The 24,264-nt window shown below is 41.8% G+C and overlaps 1 protein-coding gene across 5 annotated transcripts in view; it reads left to right on the forward strand.

The window, feature by feature from the left end:
- Positions 1-24,264, forward strand: part of dph6 (diphthamine biosynthesis 6) — a 73,379-nt gene that overhangs the window by 23,192 nt on the left and 25,923 nt on the right. The window contains exons 5-12 of one of the 5 annotated variants that reach the window (XR_011980518.1): positions 513-631; positions 10,611-10,672; positions 12,663-12,757; positions 12,873-12,966; positions 16,021-16,144; positions 17,868-17,993; positions 18,131-18,319; positions 18,504-19,283. Coding sequence is in view for 3 of the 5 variants with exons in the window: in XM_072689220.1 (XP_072545321.1) it covers positions 513-631; positions 10,611-10,672; positions 12,663-12,757; positions 12,873-12,966; positions 16,021-16,144; positions 17,868-17,993; positions 19,238-19,367; positions 19,494-19,668 (925 nt within the window). In the remaining 2 variants the exon portion in view is untranslated. The other 4 variants (XM_072689220.1, XR_011980519.1, XM_072689221.1 and 1 more) reach the window with 4 other exon arrangements.

Genomic DNA, 24,264 nt, shown 5'->3' on the forward strand with positions numbered 1-24,264 from the left:
AGCAGATAAACATGAATCTATTGGCACCATGCATAATATTAGGCGTGGGGTAGAGGGTATAAAGCCTCTCAGCATTGAGCTATGGAGCTGTGGAACTGTGTTGTCTGGAATGATGATGCTCCATATACTTTTCACAAAGTTGGGGAGTTGGGGATGAGGTGGGTGATGATCATCCAACACCTTGTCCCTACCAATGATCTTGTCACCCAATGCAATCAAGTCTCCACAGCAATGCTCCAAAATCTAGTTGAAAGCCTTCTCTGGACAGTAGAGACAGTTACTCCAACAAAAGCAGAGTAAGCTCTTTTTCAATCCTTTTGATGAACAATGAATTAGCAGGCGTCCCAATACTTTTGTGCATTATAGTTCATGTGTGTTTTCAGCACGGTTAGTATTACACATTCCCGCAATTGTATTGGCAACAATTGTGAATTGCAATTCATGCCAGTAAGACTATTTAAATCTGAAACTGAGTCTCTCTCTCTCTTTCTCCCTTTCTCTCTCTCTTGCAGGTGCTCCAGGTTGAAGCTCCAGTCTCTGGCCTACCTGTGGCGGCGAGATCAGGCGGCTCTGTTGAAGGAGATGATATCCTGTGGCGTCCACGCCCTCCTGATCAAAGTGGCGGCGTTCGGTGGGTGAGAGGCGACAGCAGGCAGCGGCAGAGCAGTCCGGCTGCCACGCCCTTCCATTCATGGCTTAGAGGAGCTGGCCCTTTGGCTTTGGAGCCGGCCTGCCTTGGGGGGGGAGTGAGGGAGGGCTGAAGCCAGAAAAAAGAGAGAGAGAGAGAATTGCAGATTAATACATAAATCATCAATCAGAGCTCAGCAGAAGTGTTTTCATGCTAGCCAGGGACAAAAAGCGGTGACGCGTAGGACAATATGAGAAGGTATGAGAAGATATGAGAAGATAAGAAGGCGAATCTGGCACTTGAAGCAAGGATCACATATAAACACGCCCCCTCTCCATCCGTTAATGAAAGCCCTCTAATTGCATGCCGCCTCATTGTTTAGAAGCTGAGCTGTGTTTTGGGTTGCTGCATACCTTGGAACACACAGGGCGTGTAGTTCAGATTAAAATCTTGTACGTCTCATTTAAGCCGGTAAATGGCAGGGGGACCGAAGAAAGGTTAGTGTCTTGTCACCTGTTCTGAGCTGTTTGCTCCATGCGCTGCCCGAGGCCAGATAGGTATCAGGTTGCTCGCTGAGAAGAAACTCGGGTAGAAGAAGAAACTTTTTGCGGCTAGTTCCTTCTGCTGAGGTTGCTACGTGTGTCTGCTTGACACCAGAGTTCCCTGACAGGGGAAATGATGAATGATAATTAGGTTGCAAATGGTTCCTTTTTTATTTTCAAGCTACTTGTAGCAATAAATCACCATCAGACCTGTTTATGTGCATTTAAGAGCTTGTTGTCATCTTCCGTTAGCCTTAGAGGTACACTGTTGATCTACTTGCCTTCAAACTTGTATTTACTTAGGCTTGTTTTCTGGAATTACATGTCATATAGTACATGTCTTAATTAAAATATATGATGAATAGGATATTACAAAGAACCACAGGCGCTGGAAGTGCCAAAATGCAGCGTAGAAATTCACACTTTTCACTTGTGTAAACCTGCGTGTCGCATGTGGCTCTGTGTTTAAAGCTTTTAAGCTTGAATGATTGCAGATCTGATATGGGTTTACTTTTAGAAGAATGAGATGGGATTACCTGTCCTTGATTTTCTTGTTTTATTCCCTCTCCGCAGCTTCACAGGTTTTCTGTTCTAGTGCTTAGAGGGTCTTCTTTAAGTCTATAAAAGCTGATAATTCGGTGCTTTGACATGAGTGATGGCACTGTCCTGTGTTTCAACCTTCCGGGGTGAACTCGAAGTAGATGCAGAAGGGAGGTAATTATGCTGATGAGATTTTTGAGTGGTGGTGGTGGTAGGGGGTGTAGTTCTCCTGAACACAAAGACCCTTTGTGCGTGTTGCAGGAATGTTGAAATCACCCAACACTAAGAGCCTTTCCAGTTCAGCCCCGAGCCATCCGCCACCGCTGAACACACACACACACACGCACACGCACACCTCACCTCACTCTCTGCATGATAAACAAGCCATCTGAAAGCAGATTCCCTGCATTTCTGGAAGCTCATAATTAGAAAGGAAAACTAGCATAGGTGAGTTTGTGTGTGTTTTCTTTTTGGCTTCAGGTTGAGGAGTGAGATGTTATCGACGCTGACTCCTCACCTGGCCTCGGGCGTTGGTAATTAGAAATGAGAGAATGGAATGGTCTTGCAGTGCCGTGGGGCCATTAGGCCCTGCTGCTGTAATTGCAGCTTTCATCAGAGCAAGCTGAAGCAGCTGGGCGTGTTGTGTGCAGGTATTGGGTGACAGAGAGGCGTTCAACAGGGGGAAAGCTTTACCCACTCAGACCACAGGAAGAGATAAAGAATCCTCCTCTCCCGCGTCAGGGGTCAGGACGAGATGCGAAAAGACGAATTCAAGCTTTGTTTTGGACTGGAGAGAGGCTTGCTCGTCTGGTCCTGGCTGCAGCTTGTTAGATGAAGGGCATATGTGAAGGAGCTTACACTCGGTTCCGTTGGGCGGAGCAGATATAGAGCTTGGTGCTCCAAGATTGCTGCCCACACGCAGCGTTGATGTGCTGAAGCCTTGTCAGTGCATTTTCACGATAATCCCACATACAACCTGAGCGGCCTTCAAATATTTTCGCTTACCGTCCACACCATGCTCACAAACAGCGGTAATTGGCTAGACAAAATGGCAGCGTCAGGCCCTCTTATGATTAGTTAATTGCTTGGCTTGTGAAAGTTAAGATGCTGAGACGATGCTGTGTCTTCTCCCCTGGTTAATTGGGCTTCATTTCCAGTAGTGTGAAGTTTAGAGATTGCTCTTCTCTGTGGTGTTATTTTTCCTGTTTGCCATTTCCGACACATCTAGCTTTCAAAGTGGTCTTCATTAGTAAATGAAGTCTTGCGGGTGTTTTGCTGTTGTTTGAATATTTTTTTAGCCTGAGGTTTTCTGAACTGGAAGTGTATTTGTAATCTTTAGCCTTTTTTTTGGTAAATGTCCAGATTTTTTTTTTTTTTTTTTTTACCAATGTCATTTATATCAGTTATGAAAGTGAGAAACTGAAAAGTCAGCCTGTGCACAAGCCCTTGCAGTCATTTTATGGAACATGCCATCTTCAAGGTGCCTAGAATGTAAAACTGTATTCATTTTGGTGTGGTTGAAAAATGAGTTTGGTACATGGAATTGACATACTGTGAATCTCAAACACTGTGGTCTACTCATTCAAAATATAATTCGGCATGACCAACACAGGGCTGTAAAAAAAATCCCAAAACCCCAATTTAACTTATTGTATTTACAGTCCCGACAACTTACACACCCCAAGCCCACTATTTATTCTTTTAAAGGCTAAATGCAATGGTTAACTTGGAGGAATATGGAAGTGAGACTAAAAAGGCTAAAGCTAACCGCAGGCCGATCCAGAAAAAGCGCTGCTGTAGGTATTGCATGGTAGCTGGGGTAGTGGATACAAAGGTCAAAAGCTACTGCTAGGCTAACTGGAGAAATCTGGAGGACTGCCATTTGCCACAGGAAAGCAAGCTTTTGCTATGCTAAAAGCTAACCCAGTTCACTGGCTATGCTTGCTTCAGCTAGCTAACCACACACTGTGCCGATAGCGACACTATGCAGTATATTTGGGAATGATTGCAACAAAAATTGTTTTTGTAAAGGTAGGCTGGACTATGCTATTTTATGTGGCTGCTTATGCCCACCATAAAAGACAGCATGTTTCATCTAGAGACAAAATAACAGGGTGGTAAATAAGGATGTAAAACCACATCTGAGCATTTTACACCCCAAACAAAGTCACATACTTAATAGAACAAGAGCAAATGCATTCTGTGGCACCTTCAAGTTCTCATCCTGGACATTTGAGCATAACAAAGTGCATTTTCAATTTGTCAAAAGTGTGGAAAATGATTAGTCTGTAGGGGTTCAAAACAGAATTTATGGAGTACCTGGAATTGCTCAGAAGCAGCACAAGCTGCCATCAAATCAGCAAGAGGATGTGTGCTTTCAGGGCTGTCTTAGTGGGCCAAATTACTCTGGAGAACAGACTCATAATTTACTGTTGACGTTTGTGTGGAACAACCAGCAGTAAAAATGGTGATGGGTGCAATTAAAGTAGCATTAGCTGAACAAAATGACAGTAAACGGGGAAGTATGCCCTCAGGTTCCTCCGGTTAACCTTGACCTGGGTCACCTGTCCTTAGGTGCTTCTGACTAAGATTCTAAGCTCCCTGTGACAAAACTGAAGGCTGGCTTAATCACTGGCTAGACGTGCCCAGTAATCTTTTAAAAGTCGTCCTGTTGCCTCTCAGACTAAGCCAATCTGCATTGAGTCAGATTTTGGATTTGCAGCTGTGATCTGTAATTTCTGAGTGTAATGGCTTTTATTATGCCTATTTGCTACGTGTTAGCGCTTCATATTAGATTTTCACAGAAGGGATTTGGCCCTTTTGGTTCTGTAAGATAAAGATCGGATGAGGTTATAATTGCATGTGTTTTCTTTATTTCATTCATTGGATAAAAAGATTATATCCTTGATCTGCCTGAATTGTATTCACCGCATGTCTATTATTCCATGCACCGCCTTTGAATTTCAGATAAGGGTTCGAGCAAATTTTTAGATATACCTTAATCTTACCATCTCCTGTCTCTACCTGCCCTCGCCCCCTTTACTTTCCCTCCCTCCCTCTCTCTCTCTCTCTCTCTCTTTCTCTCTCTTTCTCTTTTTCTCTGTCTCTGTGTCTGTCTCGCTCTCTCGCTGAGATGGGGCGATAATGAAGAGTTATTGTTTTCGGTAAGGTCTTTGAGAGCATTGTTCAAAGGATGAACCAGCTCACCTTCCAGCAGGAGATGCTTTTTTCATGCGTTTAAAAGCTAAAATGTTACACATCATGAATCCAATTTTCCCTGCTTTTCTCTCTGAAGGCAGGGATTAAAGCCAAGCTGTCAGTCTGCACACCAGATCTTCAACAACCTGTGCAAGGCTGATACTCCCAGCGCCGACACTATCTGGAATCTCGCAGGCTTTCATTTAGCTCTCTGCTCAATAGCGGTGGAGCAGATTCTTCCCAGATTTAGTTTCAATTAAAAATGGAGCCGGAGAAGGGGTAGTTTGGTGGGGTGGTTAATTATAGCTGGTGGTGTAGTTGTTTGTGGATAGAGGTGGAAAAAAAACAGTCCCAAGAACAAAATGTAAGCGTATGATATTGAAATTAATAGAATTGCCATGAACCTGCATTGTCTTGAGGTTGTTTGGCTTAAGGTTAAACAAGAGATTGTAGTTTCTTTCTTTTTTTGCCCCACGGTCAGTAAACGGTTTCCTATGTAAACCTAGAGGTTGTTTGTAGTCTATTATTGAAGGCATACTGTATGGACCAAAGTATTGGGACATCTGCTCGTTCAGCGTTTCTTCTGAAATCAAGGTTCTCTACTGCCCAAAGAAGCCTTTCTACCAGATTTTGGAACATTGCTGGGAGGGTTTGATTGCATTCAGTGAGAAGAGTGTTAGTAAGTTCGGGATGTTGGATGGTCATCACTCCACCTCATCCTCAACTCCCCAGCTCAACCCAAAAGGATTGGATGGCGCACCAGTCATCTTTCCACAGCTCAATGTTGGGGGGCTTTCCACCCCTCTAGCCCACGCCTAGAATTAGGCATGGTGCCATAGGTTCATGTTACCAGCATTTATTAAAAGGGATGTCCACGGTTGGGCAATAACCTCTTTTTTAATACCACCATGCCTTCTCAAAATATTACTGCTGTATATGGTATTACTAGGAGCTGGCAGTAGTGTAAGTTGTGCAGGTAGTGCAGAGGATTTATGTGGCTCATCCTGCAATACTGCAAAACTGCAAAACAATTTTAAATCAGTCATTCATTAAATGTTAAAGCGTCCATCTGACAGCAACTGCAACTGTTAAACTGCTCTGAATCAGGAGAGAGAAGCTGGTGCAATAAACCAATCAGCGTGTCACTTGTTGTTGCCCAGTGCGGTCTGACTTTGGCGGATTGCTAATGTAGTGGCACACGGTCTGGGAAGGTGTGCTGAAGCGGTGGAGCGCCTCGCCTCTAGAATACTGTTTTTTTATTTGTTATATTGTTACATTATTGTTGATGTAAAGGTTTGCATAACTGCTAACTGACACACGCTATGGGTTTGTGCACTGCACATATTCATCACAGATATGCGATGAACGTCTGACTGTTGATGTCTGTCTAGGTTGTTTTCAGTCAGTGGTGCAAGATAGCAATATGCTTCCATTACCAAGACAGCGATACGCCAAAAATGTACCTGAACACACCTCATTTCGAGACCACCACACCCATTGACGTAGATATGTTCGCAAACCCCGTTGCTGTTGCCGTTTTCAGGCGGAAAGGGGTGAAAATAGACTGTTGGCGGGGTGTAAGATAGCAATCAGCATTGCAAAGTGCCTTGCGCAGGGTGTACGATAGGGCCCATAGTGTATTTGATATTTTAAAGGTATTTTAAATTAAAGTGTACTTTCTATAAAGTAAAGCCATATTTTACATTGAGTGCTGTAACCAGGGTTTTGTTTTTTTTTTAACTCCATTTGCAAGATGGACTACAACACACCATTGTCTACCTTCAACATGTAGGTGATTTTGGAGATCTTTCACTGCAGTTCAACAAACAGCGAAGCTTTAGAATCCATTTCAGTGCGGCTCAATATGCTGGTTTGAAAGTTCACTGACTTTAATTGCTGTTTTATAGGGTACTGGCTGAAAGCCTTTTAGAGCCAGGCCGTTTCTTTTGGGTTTCACTGGAGTCCTGTCTGTCTAAAGTGCACCGAGGCTGGGGTGCTGGCAGATGAATTGAAGTGGGCTTATTTGCGTTTAATGTGGCATAATGGGGTGAGGTAATTGGCTTTAGGTCAGGTAATAACGGGTGCAGAGGAGAGAGAGAGGGAGTCAGAGCGAGCAGTGTGAACCTCATGTGAATGAATCAAGAGGCTGGAGATTTGTGGATCACAGAGGACATTAGCCTTTCTGTGTCTGAATGGCAGCCATTGTAAATTCACAGAACTTTAAAGTACTGTACAGCATTAGCATGGCTTTTTTTCCTTTTTTTGGGGTGGGGGGGGCAGCGATATGTGTGGGGTTATCAGCTCAGTATGTAGTCCTATCAGCTGCTCCAGCTCCCCTCATCAAGTGTTATTTCAATCACATTACTTGCAGTAAATATCGGATCATGGATCATTTTTCATTTAAGAGAAGGATCTTAATGAACATCCCCCCCACATCGCAAAATGAAGCCAATCATCAAAATTTGTTAAAAGGGCATGTCTAATTAAAAAAGGATATTGAATTTTAATGGCGTACTCCCTATTGCCTTTGTGCAGGGTTAAGATGAGAGAGGAAGAGCCGATTAGATATTCTCACACTAATTATGAGCCGAGTTCCCCAGGGGTGGGTATGAGGACCTACTCCCTTTCCCCCTGTCTGGCCTCTGCTGTTCTCCTGCAGCTCCACAGTGTCTGAAAGCGTTACAGCGTGACACTGGAAATACTCTTGTCTAACGCATGCCTTTCCCCCAGGGCCTGCGGTCAGCACTCTGACCTCTGAGGTTGCGTAGAAAAAAAGGAGAGAAATGGAAAGAGAGCGCAGAAGCGTCATCATCATCAACTTCTCCTTAACACACTTCAGTTGTAATGTAATGGCCACCATTGTGAGACAGTAATTGAAATCTGAATTGGTTCAGAGTGGGTTGTGAAGTGTCCATGGAATCCGATCTTCTCAGGAGGGGTGTGTGTCAATGTAATATGTGTTTTTATTTATTTATTTATTTATTTATTTCTGCTTCAAAGCACACGCCTCTCTCATTTTGGTCCAGTAATTACCAGCTTCTGAATGTCAAAAACTGGAGACCTAGTCCAAATATGGTGGTATGGGTTTGCTTGGCAAAGAGGACAGAGTTTCAGAGAGGCAAATCAAACGTGCATTTTTGTGATTATTCATTAGTATTTAATAGTTGTGTGCTAAAGCCTATGATTTCTGAAGTCCAGCTTCTTGAGCGAGTTCAGATTTCCCCTTTAAGGGAACAGAGAGCTCGAGCGGCTGCTGCGGAGTAAAGGATGGAATTGAAACGATTATTTTTTTACAGCACAAATGAAGCCTTTCTAAAATAATCCTGCTGCTTTGGATGTCGGTTTATCCCACATGCCTAATGATGTCAGTGTGGTCTCACATAGCCACAGGCTTTAACAAAGCAGACTTAAGTGTCTGTGGAGGAAATCTGTCATCCAGACTCCGATTTCTTTGTACTTCTTATGGACATGGCCGTGTAGAGCGCATAGTTGCCTTATGTAGCTGCGTCTGCTTTAAGCGCAGGGCTGTGGTTTTTCGGGCAGTAAGAGCGTATGTGTTTGTTTATCAGACAGGAGGACAAAGGGCTTGTTTACCGGGAGAAGGATATCAGAACCAGGCTTGAGGAATGTGTAATGAAAGCATGAACACAGGTACGAACGCAGGGTCGGTGCTGAGTAGGGCTCGGTGGTGGTGAAAATTTTTAGGTACCGATACCTTGCCCTTGTGTTCGATGCCGATTCCTGAGAATATGCTTTTTTTAAACCTTCTGAAACTTAAGTGTGAGACGCCGGACGTTGGAGTATTTCCATACTGCAGCGGATTATAGAGTAATCAAGGAGCGCGGATGTTTATAAAATGCAAAAGACATTACATAGCCAATTACCAGTCTGGATTTTGGGTGTTGAATAACATGGCATTTTGCCACATGGTGCAAAACTAGAATGTCCCTCACTTTGTGAGGCACACACATAATGAAGAGATTCAGCCATTTGTTAGCTGTTTTTAGAAACTCTCTCTTTTGGCTCTAGATTGTAGCTCCAACAGTTCAGAGACAGAGGCCAGAAAAGGCTCCGGCCCATTTAATAAGGGCTGTAGTCACTCTCTCTCTCTTCGCCATTGCAGACCAAACCCCTGGGTAGAAACGTCAGTGCGGCAAACAGTTCTAATTGGCCGGACTGCCAGACACTCTCTTATTTGTAAAATCTATATTTATTTTTTTTTTTTGCACAGAATTCTATTTAGCGATTTCTTCTCAGAGCAGCACCATGTAAAATTAGCATTTGTTGATTCTGTACTTCCTCAACAGTCGAGAAGTGTAATTTATGCTTTGAGCCACCCCTGAAGGTGGACAAGTTATTCTGGACAAGCTAAGACATACAGAACTGTCACTGAAAGTAAAAGTAGCATGTGGACTTGGGTTATGCCGCGTTAAGCAGTTCATGAAAGCATTGTCCTGCCTGCTTCTCCAGGGTTATATATGGCAGTTAGCAGTGTTCTCCCAAGTTGAGTCAGTGGAGCATGATTTTGGAGAGACAATGATTTTCAAGCTGTGATGTTACATAGTGTTGCTTTAGTTCTGAGTTTTTGCCACATTAGTAGTTATACGCAGTACAACCAGCAGTGAAATGCTTTTATGCTTTAATTGCTAAACCGACCTATGCAGTTCTCTATATTATTGCCAAATATAGAGAGTCTTATTAACACGTCTGTTGTTTCTGTTCAGTTTTTGAAACATATTTTCACTAGTCAGCCATGACATGCTAAGGCTAATGTACCTAAAATTACTGCTGTTTATATTGTTTGTCTTAATCATCACATACTTGCCTCAAAGCACAAATACACCCCAAATAAACTTGCTTATATGACTTCTGACACTGTATCACACACTGTTTAAGTAAAATTCTTACCTCCCAGTTTCCTCAAAATGGCAGCTACTATTGTCTTGACTGTGCACTTATTTTATTCTTCATACTGAATTTATCTTTAATTTTCACCCAACTGCTTCTTTAACCCATAAACCCTTGTATGCCGGCCCACACCTCATTACTATTACAGTTTACGCTGTCACTTTCTTAGGCCCTAAAATAGAACCCTGTGGCACGCCACAAAAATCTGCCAAACGAAACGGCTACACAATAGTTTCAGCTTTAGGGTTTAAGGGGTTAAGGAAAGGGCACTGTCAGACAGTCAGTGGCTCAGGTTTAACACTACTGTATAAAATGCTCATTAGGTTTATGAGCATGTTGGGTGGAGCTACAAATTAAGCTTGAATAGATGGTGACCTAAAGACTCTGTACATCAGGTGGTTTATCAGATAGTTTGATGATTCTCTCTCTCTCCATATCCTGCCTGTTGTACATTCAGCACGTGTGATCCCTGACTCACTTCCCTGTGCCGTATTTAGGAGGGAAATACAAATAAACAGGATCCTTCCCACTTACATCCACAAAGGAACCAGGCAAGGGTTCACTTTTCAGCGAGACTGAAAACTGTTAACCTTACCCAGAGAGATCTGTGTACACAATTTGCAAAGTCAAATAAATAGGAGCTGGAGCCAAGTTGTGTATGATGTTGTATGTGTACGAGAAAGGCTGGGCGAGCAAGAGACGGACACAGTCTGCTCAGGCCCTTTTTTTGCTGTCATTTTCAATCACTGTGCTGAGTGTGTGATCAGGGCTCTCCTATGTTGTGTGTCTGGCAGGCCTGGATCCTGGAACACATTTAGGAAAAGCTCTGGCTGAGATGGAACCCTGTCTTCAACAGGTCAGGGCCTACAAACACACACATACGTGCACATTCTTATACCTGTGCGTAAACTGTTTATTGTTCCCTTGATTTACCCAGAATGAACTCACATTAGCAGTTTCTGTGTGACTCATGCTAGTGATGGACATGGATATTGATCAAATTCATTATCACAGGATTTTGCAAGTATATCACAATATCAGACTATTTTTATGTTTTCATTAATGACATTTATGAACCCGTTACTCTTGGCTACTGGTAGTCTATGCTAAAAAATGGATGGGACTGTTTTGTACCTTTGTGCTCTTTTAAATGTACACTGAAGGGAATCTGATACGGTGCTGTAAATAGTCACTGGACATAAACAGATTTATAGAAATAGATTCATTTTATTTTGAACTCTTCTTTTATAACAGTGTGAAACACTTTATATAGACCTGCAACAACCCGACTAATTTATTGCTTGAATAATCTGTAGATATTTAAAGGAATAATCGAATACCAGATAACTCTTATGTAGATATCAAGTTCTAAATTTAGCTTGAGATTGTTTTATGATTTGCTAACTAACAATAAAGACAATAAATATGATGAATAACTTATAAAAACTTATATATATATAAATGCTTAATTTTAATGTCTTGCCTGCAAATATAAAAAAAAAACTCTTTTTCCTGTCAAACTTTAAAACCAAGGATGTACAAAGTAAGAGTATAAAATATAACAAAACTAAATTAGTTTTCCTATCATTTGTTGAATCAGCAAAAAAGAAAAAAGGAGAAGTGTAAGACAGTAGTAGGAAGGTAATTTTAGCTTTCAGTTTGAACATATTTTTGTTGAAGGGCAGGACTTTATCCGTAAACAGCAACACGTCAAGTGATACGAACAGTGACTAATCTCGTCATTCATAAAACATCTCTGAGGTTGACTACCTTAAAGATTTCCCCTTTTTTCACCCAGTCCGTCTCCATATTAGACTCCCACCTCACACTAATAGAACTCCGCTCTACACTCACTCACCAGAGTGATTGTGCTTCAAATGTGTGGTCGCACTTTACTTATATAGCTTATTGTTTACACACCATACTGTTTTTTTCCACACGCTCTGTTTACGTGACTGACAGCTCCTCTGAGTTATTACTGTAAAAAGTAACAGCGACAGTAAAACGGAATTCTGCACTGTTATGGTTAAACATTACAGATAGTGTAAAGCGTAAGAAAAATGCATGATGACGCCACCTACTAATAGACTATTCAATTAGTTGCAAACTAATTTGGTCATGAATTTTACAGTCCACATCGATTGCAAATCGATCTGCAAATGCTCTACATTGCAGTTATTTGACAGGTCCTGGACATCATGAATAAATTGCAGAACTAAAAGTGTGATTATTAAATCATGATATGTCAACAGCATGGTATGATATATTGCCCAGCATCCCAGTTATTTTGCGTACATGGACTTTATGTTGAGTGTTCATACAAAGGTAAAAGAAATGACATAGAACACACAGTGCTGTGTACTGTTTTATTCACAGACAAACTGTGAAAAAGTTTCTTATTTGAGCAGTTAGTGTTTATGTGCTCCATAAATAAACTCTGCATTACTAAAAGTTGTGCTTGTCCATTACTGTATTCATTAAAACATCCCCAAAGCTCTTCTCATAGGAGTCTAGTACTATGTATTGTTATCATCCAAACTAGCTCATAAGATCGCTACACAAAATGATGGATTCTTACCTTTTACTGTCTTTATGATTATCGGCATCTGTTCTAATCTGATCTGGGGATTTTACAAGCAAAAGCACTCCTATTGCTGAGATAAGTGGTTTTAAGTCATGTGTTTAGGTGCCTAGAATCCCTGCACTGTCATGTATATAGCATAAAGATAACAGTATGTTGTTCAAATAGTGGCTAGTAGTTTTATTATGTGCATTACCAGAGTGATCTTCAGTTGTTAGCAGAGCACAGGTGATTGAATTGTTGTGTATGATCCTCTTTCTGGCAGCTTTCAAAGAAGTTTGGAGTCCATATCTGTGGGGAGGGAGGAGAGTATGAGACCTTCACCACTGACTGCCCTCTCTTCAAGAAAAGAATTGTGATGTTAGTTACACAGACAGTGCATTATCTTTTTTATTATATCTAGAGGCAGGCTCTACTTGCTTCTGTCAGTTACGGCTATGTCTTTACCTAGTTCACGTTAATGTTGTTGTTTCAGTGATAAGATGGAAACAGTTATCCACTCCGCAGACGCCTTCGCTCCTGTTGGATACCTGCGGTTCACACAGATGCACACAGAAGACAAAGCTAACGTGAGTGTGTTCAAGCCTTTAACAAGAGTCTGTGCGATTTCATGTTTGTTTTATCCCTTTTTTCAGCTTCACTTGCCAGTGTAACAGTTCAGATAATTACAATTATTGATTTGATTATTTTGCTTCACTTCAATCAGTGTTTAAGGCTGATAGTCTTTCAGCTGTTATTCAGTTGGATGATCATCAAATCCCAGTTATCTAAAAAATTCACCCTGATGCAGGATGACAGTTCCTGGTCAGATCTTTGCGAAAGCTATAATTTACAACATATAAGATTAGCAGCTCTTATTTCAAAAGATACACCCTTTTGAACCTTATCATTGAAATTGTCTTTACAGACTATGCTTGTTTTTAAACCAGCTAGAAAGCCATAAAAACTTGCCTGCAACTGTTGCCTTTCTCTGTGCGTGAGAAGTTTGTAAAAAGCCCTCCACTGGTTTGACGTAGAAAAGAGGGAAGCACTTTGAGGCATTAATGAAAACTAGGTCCAGAGGCGCACTTGCCCCCACCCCCCCACACTCTTTCCCTCTTCTCCATGCCCCCACACTGCCTACTTTGACGTCTGCAATATTCACTCCCGCCTGAAACTAGGCCTGGCTTAACAAACATGTCTGCTTAAATTAAGGCACTTTGCATTCAGGTAGGCCTGGGAAAGCACAATGGCTGCATCCAGCTTGCTGTCGACAGGAAGGTATATATCGAGAGGGAGAGAGAGACAGAGAGAGAGAGAGAGAGGGGGGAAAATAGAATGCAAAAAGAGGAGAGAGAGAGCAAGAGAGAGAATGTAGAAAGGTTATTCTAGCCCCAGAGACTGTACAGCGACTCCCTGGGCATTCCGGGTGGATTTGAGGCCAAACATTGCTGGTTGAGTTTCTTCTGAAGGGTGTGTGTCAGTTTGGGTTTTTTGGAATCTGTCGAGGGTATTGAGTGTTTAGCCTGCTGGTGCTCTGCTTCGATCGACTTATTCATGTGGTCCCCCACGTCCTTCACCCGGCTCTGATGTGGCCTTATAGACAGGCTAGGGTGAAGGTGATGCACGATTGTGTGCGAGATAATTTAAGGAGATGGACTGATGAAAAGCCAAATGTAACTAAATTTGTCTACTTGTCTTCTTATCTCTATAAGAATTTGACAGCCAGAATATTTGACAGACTTCTTTTACTTTTGGTGCTTTTTACCCAAAGATAGCAATTAGCAGTTGATGAACATAGTTAGACACCTAAAAAAAAATTCTAGAAGAACCCACTTTTGGTTCCATAAAGAATTATATTTCTGTACCGTTTAAGCCTGTAATGATCTCAGAGAATGAGCCTATTTTTTAATATGGATCCTTTTTTGACTGAAGATTCAATATAGAACAGGATAGAGTGACCCGAGGATGGAACATGATTATCCAGCTCAGCAGATAGTTAACAGGCTAACATCACTTATCCAGTATTATATTCATGTGCTGCATCCATGATCAAGGGTGAACTGAAATGGTTTTACCAAGTAGAAAAGAAAAACACTTTAGGGACAAAAGTTTAGGGACATGCTCATTCAAAGTTTCTTGTGAAATGAAACATTTATCCTGCCTTTGTTGGAGTAGCTGTCCCTACTGTCCAGCAAAGGCTTTCTACTAGATTTTAAAGCATTGTTGTGAGAATTTGATGTATTTGATTGTACTCTTGTGCCACAAGAGCATTAGTGAAATCAGGATGTTGGCTTATTACCGTGTCATCCCAGAAGTACTGGATGTAGCACCTTTATCTTTACTAAAGAATCTTGTTTTAAGTTAGTGTACATCATTTGAAAACATCAATTATACTTTTTATATTTAATATTTTAGAGTTTTTCAACTTTTTCAACTTTTTATGTTACATAACCAGAAGTGCACTTTATAAGAGAAGTAAAGCTTTGTTTACCTTCCTCCATGAAGGTAGCATTTATAAAACTGGGAAATAACACGTTTCATTTTTATGACAGCGATGATATTTGAGTGAATTCGCGTGGGATGAGAGCAATGCTACTTTAGTAATTGGAGCATAGGTTAGAGCATGACTTCTAGAGAGTGTATACTGGGTCACAGTGTGACAGGGGGCTTCCCTTCTGGCTTTTCAGGGAGCCGTTTTGTGTTTGTGTGTGAGGCAAGAGTTTGTTTAGTGGGCGTATGTAGTACAGGGATGGAGAAGGGGTAAGTTTGGGGCTAGAGAAAAAGAGGAAAGGGAAAAAAAAACACTAGCCTATGAGCGCGGCTGGTGCAGCGGCAGGGCCGTAAGCGCATGAGTGTGGCGCACCCCCCTCCCGGCCCGCAGGTCGGCATGCGGAGCCGGGAGATTCCGAGCCTGGTGCAGGGGAGAAGCTCCCTCACTCATCCAGCAGTCCAAAGCACTCTCCATCAGCCTGACAGATCCACACTGACACCAGCTCTGGAGGAAAGAGCACCGGGCAGAGGAGGAGGAGGAGGGTAGTAGTGGTGGTGGTGGTGGTGGGGAGTGTGTTGGGGGTGGGGAGGCAGCGTTTGCCCTCAGTTAATGCTAGTCAAGCTCCTCTCTCTGCAGCCTAAGAGCGGCTGGAGTATAATTAATTTGATTATCATATGGCCAACTGCAGTTGACAGCAGGGGATTAAAGAGATATGAAATATTTATTAAAACGCGCGGCGCTCAGTGGACTTTTGTCAGGTAATATCTGTGCACCTTTGGGAGGGCCAAGTGTTTTTTCTTCTTCTTTTGTTTGCCATCAGAAATACCAAGGATACCAAGGTTTAAACATAAATGGCTTAAAACAAAAGTGTAGCGCTTCTAAGAAACCTCAGCCATGTCAAGGCCTTTGAGTGACAGCTGAAATGATTGCATTTACAGTATCAAGAGAAAAAACACACCCCCTGCACATGTAATTCATGAATATGTTAGCATGTTTTTCATATTCATTCACCTTCCAGTTATTTGTGTCGAGGCATGTCAAAAAAGAGTGAGACACGCACACGCAGGGTTATTGAAAAACTAATTACACTGAGTTTGGCTGCTTTCTGAGCCTCTTTGCCTGATTTATTCCTGTTTGGACTCCATTGCAGGGCTCCTCAGAGAGCGCTCTGCCCCTTGGTAGTTGTCCTTGCCAGAGTGCCATTGACAAGATGACTGAGGAGGCGGTATATGCTGATAAAACCCAAGACATCCAGGAAGAATTTACATCAAATGGTGACCTTAGTTGTCAGTGAGGCCATTCTGAGATGTGTGCATGTTGTGTGTGAGGATGCTGTCGTATGCTTGAGGGTACAGAGCTGTGTCATTGGCCCATCAGCATCATGGTTATTTCATTTTTTTCTTTTGCATATTATACCCTTTTATAGATGTTAATTATATATAAACCTACAATGTTTATTATAGTATTTTCTTGTTATTACACAGGCTACAGTTTCTTAAGTTTTCTTAAATGATGGTCTACAGTGTTCATAGTTTAAAGCTAGGGCTGGACATATGATATATCACAAGATTATGTTTTTTTTTTTTAATTGTATTAATATCTTTTCTATTATGTTATATATGTATATTTTATCGTACCCAAATGTGGTACTTCCAATTAACCGACCCGCTTGTAGCACCCCCTAGCACAAGCAATGCTCCCGACACTAGGAGTGTAACATATACATGTGAAGCTAGCCACTAGCTCTTTTAAATCGCCACCAGTGCGGCATCACCAGGCAGACGACAAGCTCAGAGGAAAGCTCCACCACACCAGCTAACAGACGCCTGTGCTGGCCTACATTGCTTAAGAGTGATGAGTGGAGAGCCATCTATCCACCCGGAGAGAGCATGGCAATTGTTCTTGCTCAGACTCTGGCCACTGATGGCAAAGCGCCATGGCTCAGGAATCAAACTCGCGACCTCTGGCCCATAGTAGTAGCACATTAGACCGCTAAGCCACTTTTTAAAAAATGTCTACATAATTCATTTTCCGAGATGTAAACAAGAAGTGAAGTAATTCATTTATCAGATTTGGTGTAACTGTGGAGAAATATTATTAAAGAACCTACACATGCTTTCGTTCCGAGTGTGAATATGTAATATTGATAATGTTAAGTAGTAGTAAATACAAAAATACAGTTTTTCCTCGGGTGCTAGTTTACCTTAAAAACCTTACAATGTGCTTCTTGACCTTACATTTATTAAAAATAGGTTTTTAGGTCAAAATTGTAGCCCAAAACTGTTAGAAATAGTGTCTTAGATATCAGTTTTATGTTATCAATTTATGGGAAGTAGACACAGTAAAACACTGAAACACAGTCCTGACTCTGCAAGTTTCTGCAGAACAGAGCATTCCATGGGAATTTCTCACATTGTGAAACCTGAATTATATAAATTATATAAAATTCACTAAAAAAATGTTTAAACTAATTGTACACAGTTTTATTTTAGGCTTTTAAAAATGGTGCAGCCCTCAGAAAACCTGCATTTTACAGGTGGTCCACTCTTTTTTAAAACTGCACTCTGAGAGCTTTAAGCATAATTATTTTTTGTGCTGTGGTTGTAGAGATGGCCCCTAAAACAGCAGGGTCATCATTTATCCAGACATATTGAAGCTCCATTTTCCATATAAAGGCTTGTTCTATTGATTTTTTTTACTGATTGTTAAGAGTTCTTTACAGTACAAGGCTTTTTGGAAACCCAGACATTGCTGTTTACAAGGGTTAGCTGGCTTCTGTGTTTATGAGTATTGTATAGTCTTTGTTAGCACACTTGTTTAATTTCTTTTGCAATCACAATGCCATTTGTACAACACTGTCATTATATGTAAGATACCATAAACACGTGCAGCGTGTTGACTGTAGCATTGACTCTTGTTTATACACTGCATCACCACATAGATGCTGTGAGGTTTTGGTAACCCTCTGATACCGATGTTCGTGTTTTTTCATTGAAGCTTGCCGGCCCTGGTGCTCAGCCAGAAGCTCTGTGGGCTATCAGTGGATCACTGGCATCAGCGGCCTTCACTCTGAACACACAGACGTCCGGGGCCAAACCCAGCACGCTCTCACTCAGCTGCAAGGTAAGTGGCTACAAAGCAGCGGATCACAGGGCTAAAACACATTAAAGATTGCCCTGTGCTGGGAAGCAAAATGTAGCTTTGGATCGCTCCCTGTTTTTTTTTTTTTCTTTCTTTCCCTCCTTCATGTGTTGCTGCAGCCACAGAAGCAGCAGCAGGCCCAGGCACGTGCGCTCCATCTACAATAAATCCGTACTGGCACAAATCAGACTAGCTTTAAGTATTCCTCTAACATCTGGAGGAGAGGGTTTGGGATTTGTCTTACCAGAGGTGGAGTAGAGGCTGGATGAAGGCGAAACAGATACAGACCAGTTTCCGCTGCTGGGCAAGTTAGTGGAGTTTTTTGCTCTTTTTTTTAAAGCACAGTCTCACTAGCAGCCCATTCTGTGGTGCACAGAGAGCAAATAGTCCTTTGTTCCAGAGTCGCTTTCATTTTTTTCCCCTTGTTGTGTTAGCAAAATGCACTTTTAAGAGGTATGGCAGGCTGTAAGTGGCTGCTCTTTATTCACTCAGGCCTTTAAAGAGGGGGTGCGAGCGCCATGTGTCAGGGACCCCGTCCATCACCGTGCAGGGATCGCGAGCTGCACCAAACGAGGACAGACACTTCAAATTAAACTGGGAGAACGAAACCACCGCTTCAAAACGCACACACACACACACGCATATGCACGCACACACAGACACACAATTGCGCGTTCTGTAAGCTTGGCTTTTTTCGCCCGCAGAACTTTTAAAGTGCAGGCTTTTTCCACAAAAAAAAGAAAGAGAGAGAAAAGAAAAAAGGGGTGAAAAAAGAACGTTTTTTTTCCCTAAGAAAGAGAGGCATAAGATGAAAAGCATATTTAATGTTTATCGTCTTACATTGCCGAACAGCCTTCACAGTACTGAGACAATATTAAACAAGTTAATATTTAATGAACAACTTCTTTGTATGAGCTAAGTCTGTGAAGTACACTGAAATGCCAGTGCCTGCAAAGGGAAAACAAACTGGATGATGTATGAAATTATTATGGGGATCTAGGCCTTGCCTCAAGACCCAGTTTCAGCCTTCCTCGTCGATCCGATTGTGTGCGAGCAACAAAAATCAATATTTTACATCTCAATATTTTTTTTTTCATCTCATATGTTATTTTTATATGCACCGGATTAGAGTTCCAGTCATATTTGGAATGATTACTTTTCGGAAGTCAAGGCTAGAAGCTGCTGTACAGATTTGTGAAGATGCATTTGTATCTGATGCATTGTAGGTGAGTTGCAGGAGAGAGGATTCCAGTTAAAGCACATTGTCCTGGTTCACCTGTATGTAAGAAACATGGAGGACTTTACTGAAGTCAACTCGGTCTACTGCACTTTCTTCAGCCACAATCCACCAGCCAGGTAAAGCACATAACATCCAGTCCATCCCGATTACAGCGCTACATAGGATGTGGAAAACCTTGTGAATTGTCCCTACAGTTTGACTGATTACTATATTAATATGTGCGCATGTCTGTGTTCCTTCAGGGTGTGTGTGCAGACGTGCCTGTCTGCGGGTCAGCTCTTGCAGATGGACGTTTTGCTCCATGACTGGACTCTGCCTCCTCAGGACGACTGCTTTCACCAGAGGGACACCCTGCATGTGCAGAGCCTGTCTCACTGGGCCCCGGCCAACATTGGTCCCTACAGCCAAGCTGTGAGGGTGAGTTTGTTGCTGGCTGCTCATTCTCATTATCAGTGCAATACACTCATAATGATGCCTTTCTCCAGAGACACATACTCATAAAAAGTTTGAGTGCACTGACAGTTCATGAAAGTTGGGTCTGGTCATCCTTGACATATGAAATTTACACCTGGTTTAGGTGGGTGTGTCTTAAGTGAGATTTAAAAGCAAGCTTAAAAAGGCTTTATTTGTGGGGAAAAAACAGTAAAGGTGAAAAAACAGCAATAGTGATAATTGCACACATGGAAATGATTGTATTAAAACAGTAGGTTATTCAGTTTTGCTCTAATAATAAACAAGTACTCGTGTGCAGGGATCTGGTGTTCAATCCTGGCAGATCCAGCAGTGCTAAAAGACCTTACATCTACTCATGCATGCGGAAGAGTATTCCATGATGGTGGATGTGTTCATTAAGGGCTACCAATGGTTTATGAGCCTGCTGAATTTAGCTTGCCTTTTGGCCTACAATTGCAAACACTTGCATCACATAGGATGTCTTTCACATAAATGATTTGAATATGAGGGTAAAATGAGCTGTGAGTAAGAGATTAGTGAGCAAGTGATTGTTTCCACACAGCAGAAGCTGATTTAATGGTGTTTAGTCAGTGTCATGGAGGGGTTTAACAGTACAGAGAAGTCATGATTCGGTACAACAAGAAGAAATCATCAACCCCAGCAAATGCAGAAGGCTAGGTTTTTCTAGGTTTCTCATTTATTTTTGAACTAATAATATAGCATTTCTGTCCTCATCTAAACCACCATGATTTTATCAGTTAAAATAAGGCGTTTCATCAGTGGCCAAAGTCAGAGAGAGCACTTGCCCAGTTGCTCTCTTAGAGTGGGTACCGTACTGTTACACCCCTACTGTTGTGCAGCAGTTACATGACTCAGGTGCTCCAAACTGTACTCATTACTAAGGATCTGCTCAGATGCACTGAGCAGATCTGTAGTCTCTGAGCTACATGAACGCAAACATAGTAAAGTGAGAAGAGTGTGCAAGATGAAGGAGTCATTGGTCATTTCTCAGTTTCCATTCTTGCATGCTAACTGTGCACACTGTGTCATGGGTGTTGATGGAGTGCACGCTGTGCCATGAGCGTTGACAGAGTGCACTCTGCATGCTAGAAATGGCCATCCATCGACACGTGTTTGCAAAGGTCTTTTGCACGTACGCTGGCTTTGCGGGCAAATGTAGGTTTTGTCGTACAAGTCTGTTAGGATTTACATGACCTTGCCCTTGCTGTAAAACCAAATAGTTCATGTAACTCCAAAGACAGGCTCAGGAAGTGTAAATGTGGTTCCACGCATGGCCGGCACTACTGTTTACCCAGCCAGGGAAGGAGATTAAACTTGTCAAGTTACTGTCAACAACACAAGTGTCCGTCTCATCCCTACAGCCTTCATCTCTCCTGCACGATCCCCCCATGAGTGAGAACATGTGTGCTGTACTTTCTCCCTCTGAACCAGACCTGCTTTCTCACACACACTGTGATTACATGGTCAATATTAGCCTGAAATAAAGCCACACAAACAGTGCGCAACAATGCGGTGAAATAGTATGTGTGTTTGGGCTGTGTAAACTCCTTGGAAAATACAGTGATTTGCTATTGTTATGGTAAAGCCCTGTTGTGTGTCATCTTGGCCGCAGCTCAAACAGGCATTTGAACTACAGTTACAGTTACAAGTTGCATTTTATTATCACATTGCGTTCACGACCAACTGGAGAGGAGCAGGGCATTGCGGACTGCAAAATGCAATGGCTGGCTTGCCTTATCTATTAATTTCTGTTGAAATTGCAGACAGCTAGCGTAATTTCATAAGTCCAACAGCTCAATCATGGATAAATGCGTGCTCTACACCCCATTGTGCGTAACATCCAATGCTCTGTGTTACATTTGCGAAATTGGAAAAGTATATTAACAATGTCCTAATGCAGTAGACAGCTTCCCATATTGATACAATTACCCCCTTGCTGTGCCCATGCAGATGCGTTGCCCCCCACGTCTCGCCCTTAATGAGAAAGAGTGTTTTGGTGCTGATGGTGCAGGCACGTTTTTTACAGACAGCCTTTATGCCACGGAGCCGCTGAGGGAATTGCACTCCCGGCCCTCCTCCCTTTCCCAGAAATAATTAGTGATTAATTGTTAAATCCCATTTAAAGGAGAGGAGAATAGCTTAGCTTAGCTTGAGTGCTTTTTCGGCATCTTAATTATTTCCTGAAACTGTCATATTTCCTCCATTGTTCTGGCATTTCGAGATCTTTTGTGAGCTAAAAGAGAAATTGCTTTGTATTTAATTGCATAATTTAATGGCTAAGAGGTTATAAAAAGATTTTCCACTTAATGGCCGGAATATGAAAGTACATGCAGGCTATGTCCTTTATTATGTGGAATATTGTTTTGATGAATGATAGACCTCATGCAGCATTTGGGACAGCCAACAGCTTTCACGAGATGTGTGCGGTCACCTCTGGGCCAAGAAAAAAAGAGCTTACCATGTGTGCCGTGAGCTCAACCTTTATTCTAATTGCCAGGAGTGTGATGATGATGTTTGGCTGTTTGACAGATTCTTATCAGCCTTGATTTACAGAATTAGTTAACCTTTATATTGTTGTTTTGTGTTGCTCTAGGCTCTCAATATGTTTTGTGATCATTTAGGTGACATCATCCGGGAGGCAGGGGGGAAAAACTAATTTAATTTGCTGTTTGTTTATGTCTTTTTTTTCTATCGGTTATATCCTTGATTGGGTTCTAGTTTTAGGTCATGTTTAGCATAATATTAATCTGATATCATTAATGAGAAATTTTGGGTGCATGACAGATTTTATTGTGGCCATTGCTCTGCCTTGAGATATGAGTCAGAGGTCTGTTCTTCCAGCCAATTTGGGCTTGTTTTGTTATTTTGGCATTTATTGCAGAGGCGATATGCTCCACATAATTTGTTGATCTTACAGAGTGATCCTAGATGACTACTTCATAAGATTTGTGTAAAAACAAACAAAAAGCAGAGGATGCCCAGCTGTGGGTGATCTAGGATGATGCAGTTTGGTCATTTCCCTGTTCCGACAAAACCTGCCAATTAACAGATCTGAACAACTAATCAGCTATTTAGTAGAGCCATGTGAATCCTCCAGTACCAAAGCTCTCCTCGTGAAAGTTTAGTATTCTAGTATTCTAATATAGTTATCATCCAACACCTGGTTTGGTAAATCAGTGCTTAAAGATGTTAAATCAGGTGAGCTGGTGATGGAATTGAACGCTGTGCTGGCTGGGGGCATTCACTTTCTACTACTTTCTACAAAACATGTTACTTTTACTGTATTTATGTTTACCTGCACCAGTTCTGATGTGATCTAAAGTTTTTACAAGCAGAAACTCTCATATTGCCAAGTTACGTGGTTTTAGATAATATGCTTAAGGGCCTAAAACCTCTACACCATGCTGTACTACATTAGTGAAATGTCACTAATGAAATGTGGCACATCACAACCACCTATATTTTGCAAAGAAAAAGCATAAAATAATGAAATACCCCACTATAAACCAGTTTGTGTTCTAACAGTGCAGCAGTTATGTTGAAGGAGACCCCTTTTTTCATGTGTAGGGAGAAAAAAAAATCAATTTTCTCTTATAACAGACGATTAAGCTTGCATGTTGGCAGATGGTTAGAGTTGACCCTTCATTAACCAAAGTCTTAGTTAACAGCATGAGGCTCAAATTGCCCATCGCAGCACACCTTCCAAATTTAATGTTTCTTGTTCTCCAGAATCCCATCAGTAGAACCGTCATGAGCTGAAATATCTCATCATTTCATCTATTTAAAAACAAACAAACAAAGCAAAGATTGTATTGGAGGTGCTGCTGCTAAAACATGCCCCAGTGAAATCATGATGAATGCCCTACCAAGGGACGGGACCCTTGAAATTCTATTTGCTAATCCAATTTAAAGGCTAGGAGGAGATGTATCGGTAGTGGTCCCAGTTTGGGGAGTACACCTGTTTTCCTCCTCCATTGGGAGTGACAGCTTATTCTACAGAAACCTCATGTGGACCAGCAATTGGATTAGCATTGGATTTTGGAAATTGTCAAAGTGGACCACTGCACAGTTGGGAAAAGTGGTTCTGACGCCCACAATTAGTGTCAAAGGGAGGAGCTGGCCCTCTGTGGTGGTTGCATTTGAATAATCTTCTTATGGGGGTTAAACATATTAAAACAATGAGCTAGGCTGGCTGACCCTCTTGTTAGTAGGTCCAGGGGGTCAGGTTCAGCTGCCACAATTCAAAGCCAAGACACGGTATATGGTGTCTAAATGAGTAATCTGGGTGGGGTTGTTTTAGCCCTACTGAAATACATCTCTGGGACTGAAGTGACTGAGAGAGTCTGTTAAATGGCCTCAGTTTAAAGCTGTGCTAATTACTTGCTGGGGAATTGCCTTGGATTAATGGTAGTTGTTGTCCAAAAAAATGAAACAAACCTCTGAGACTAGGAGCATGTTATCTGTGGAGGTTTTTTTTTTTTTTTTCTCCTTCCCTTCTTTCTCTCTCTTTTGATTGTATAAAGACTCTAATGTGAATTC

This window comes from Salminus brasiliensis, chromosome 10 (assembly GCF_030463535.1).
Source record: "Salminus brasiliensis chromosome 10, fSalBra1.hap2, whole genome shotgun sequence".
Lineage (NCBI taxonomy): Eukaryota > Metazoa > Chordata > Actinopteri > Characiformes > Bryconidae > Salminus > Salminus brasiliensis.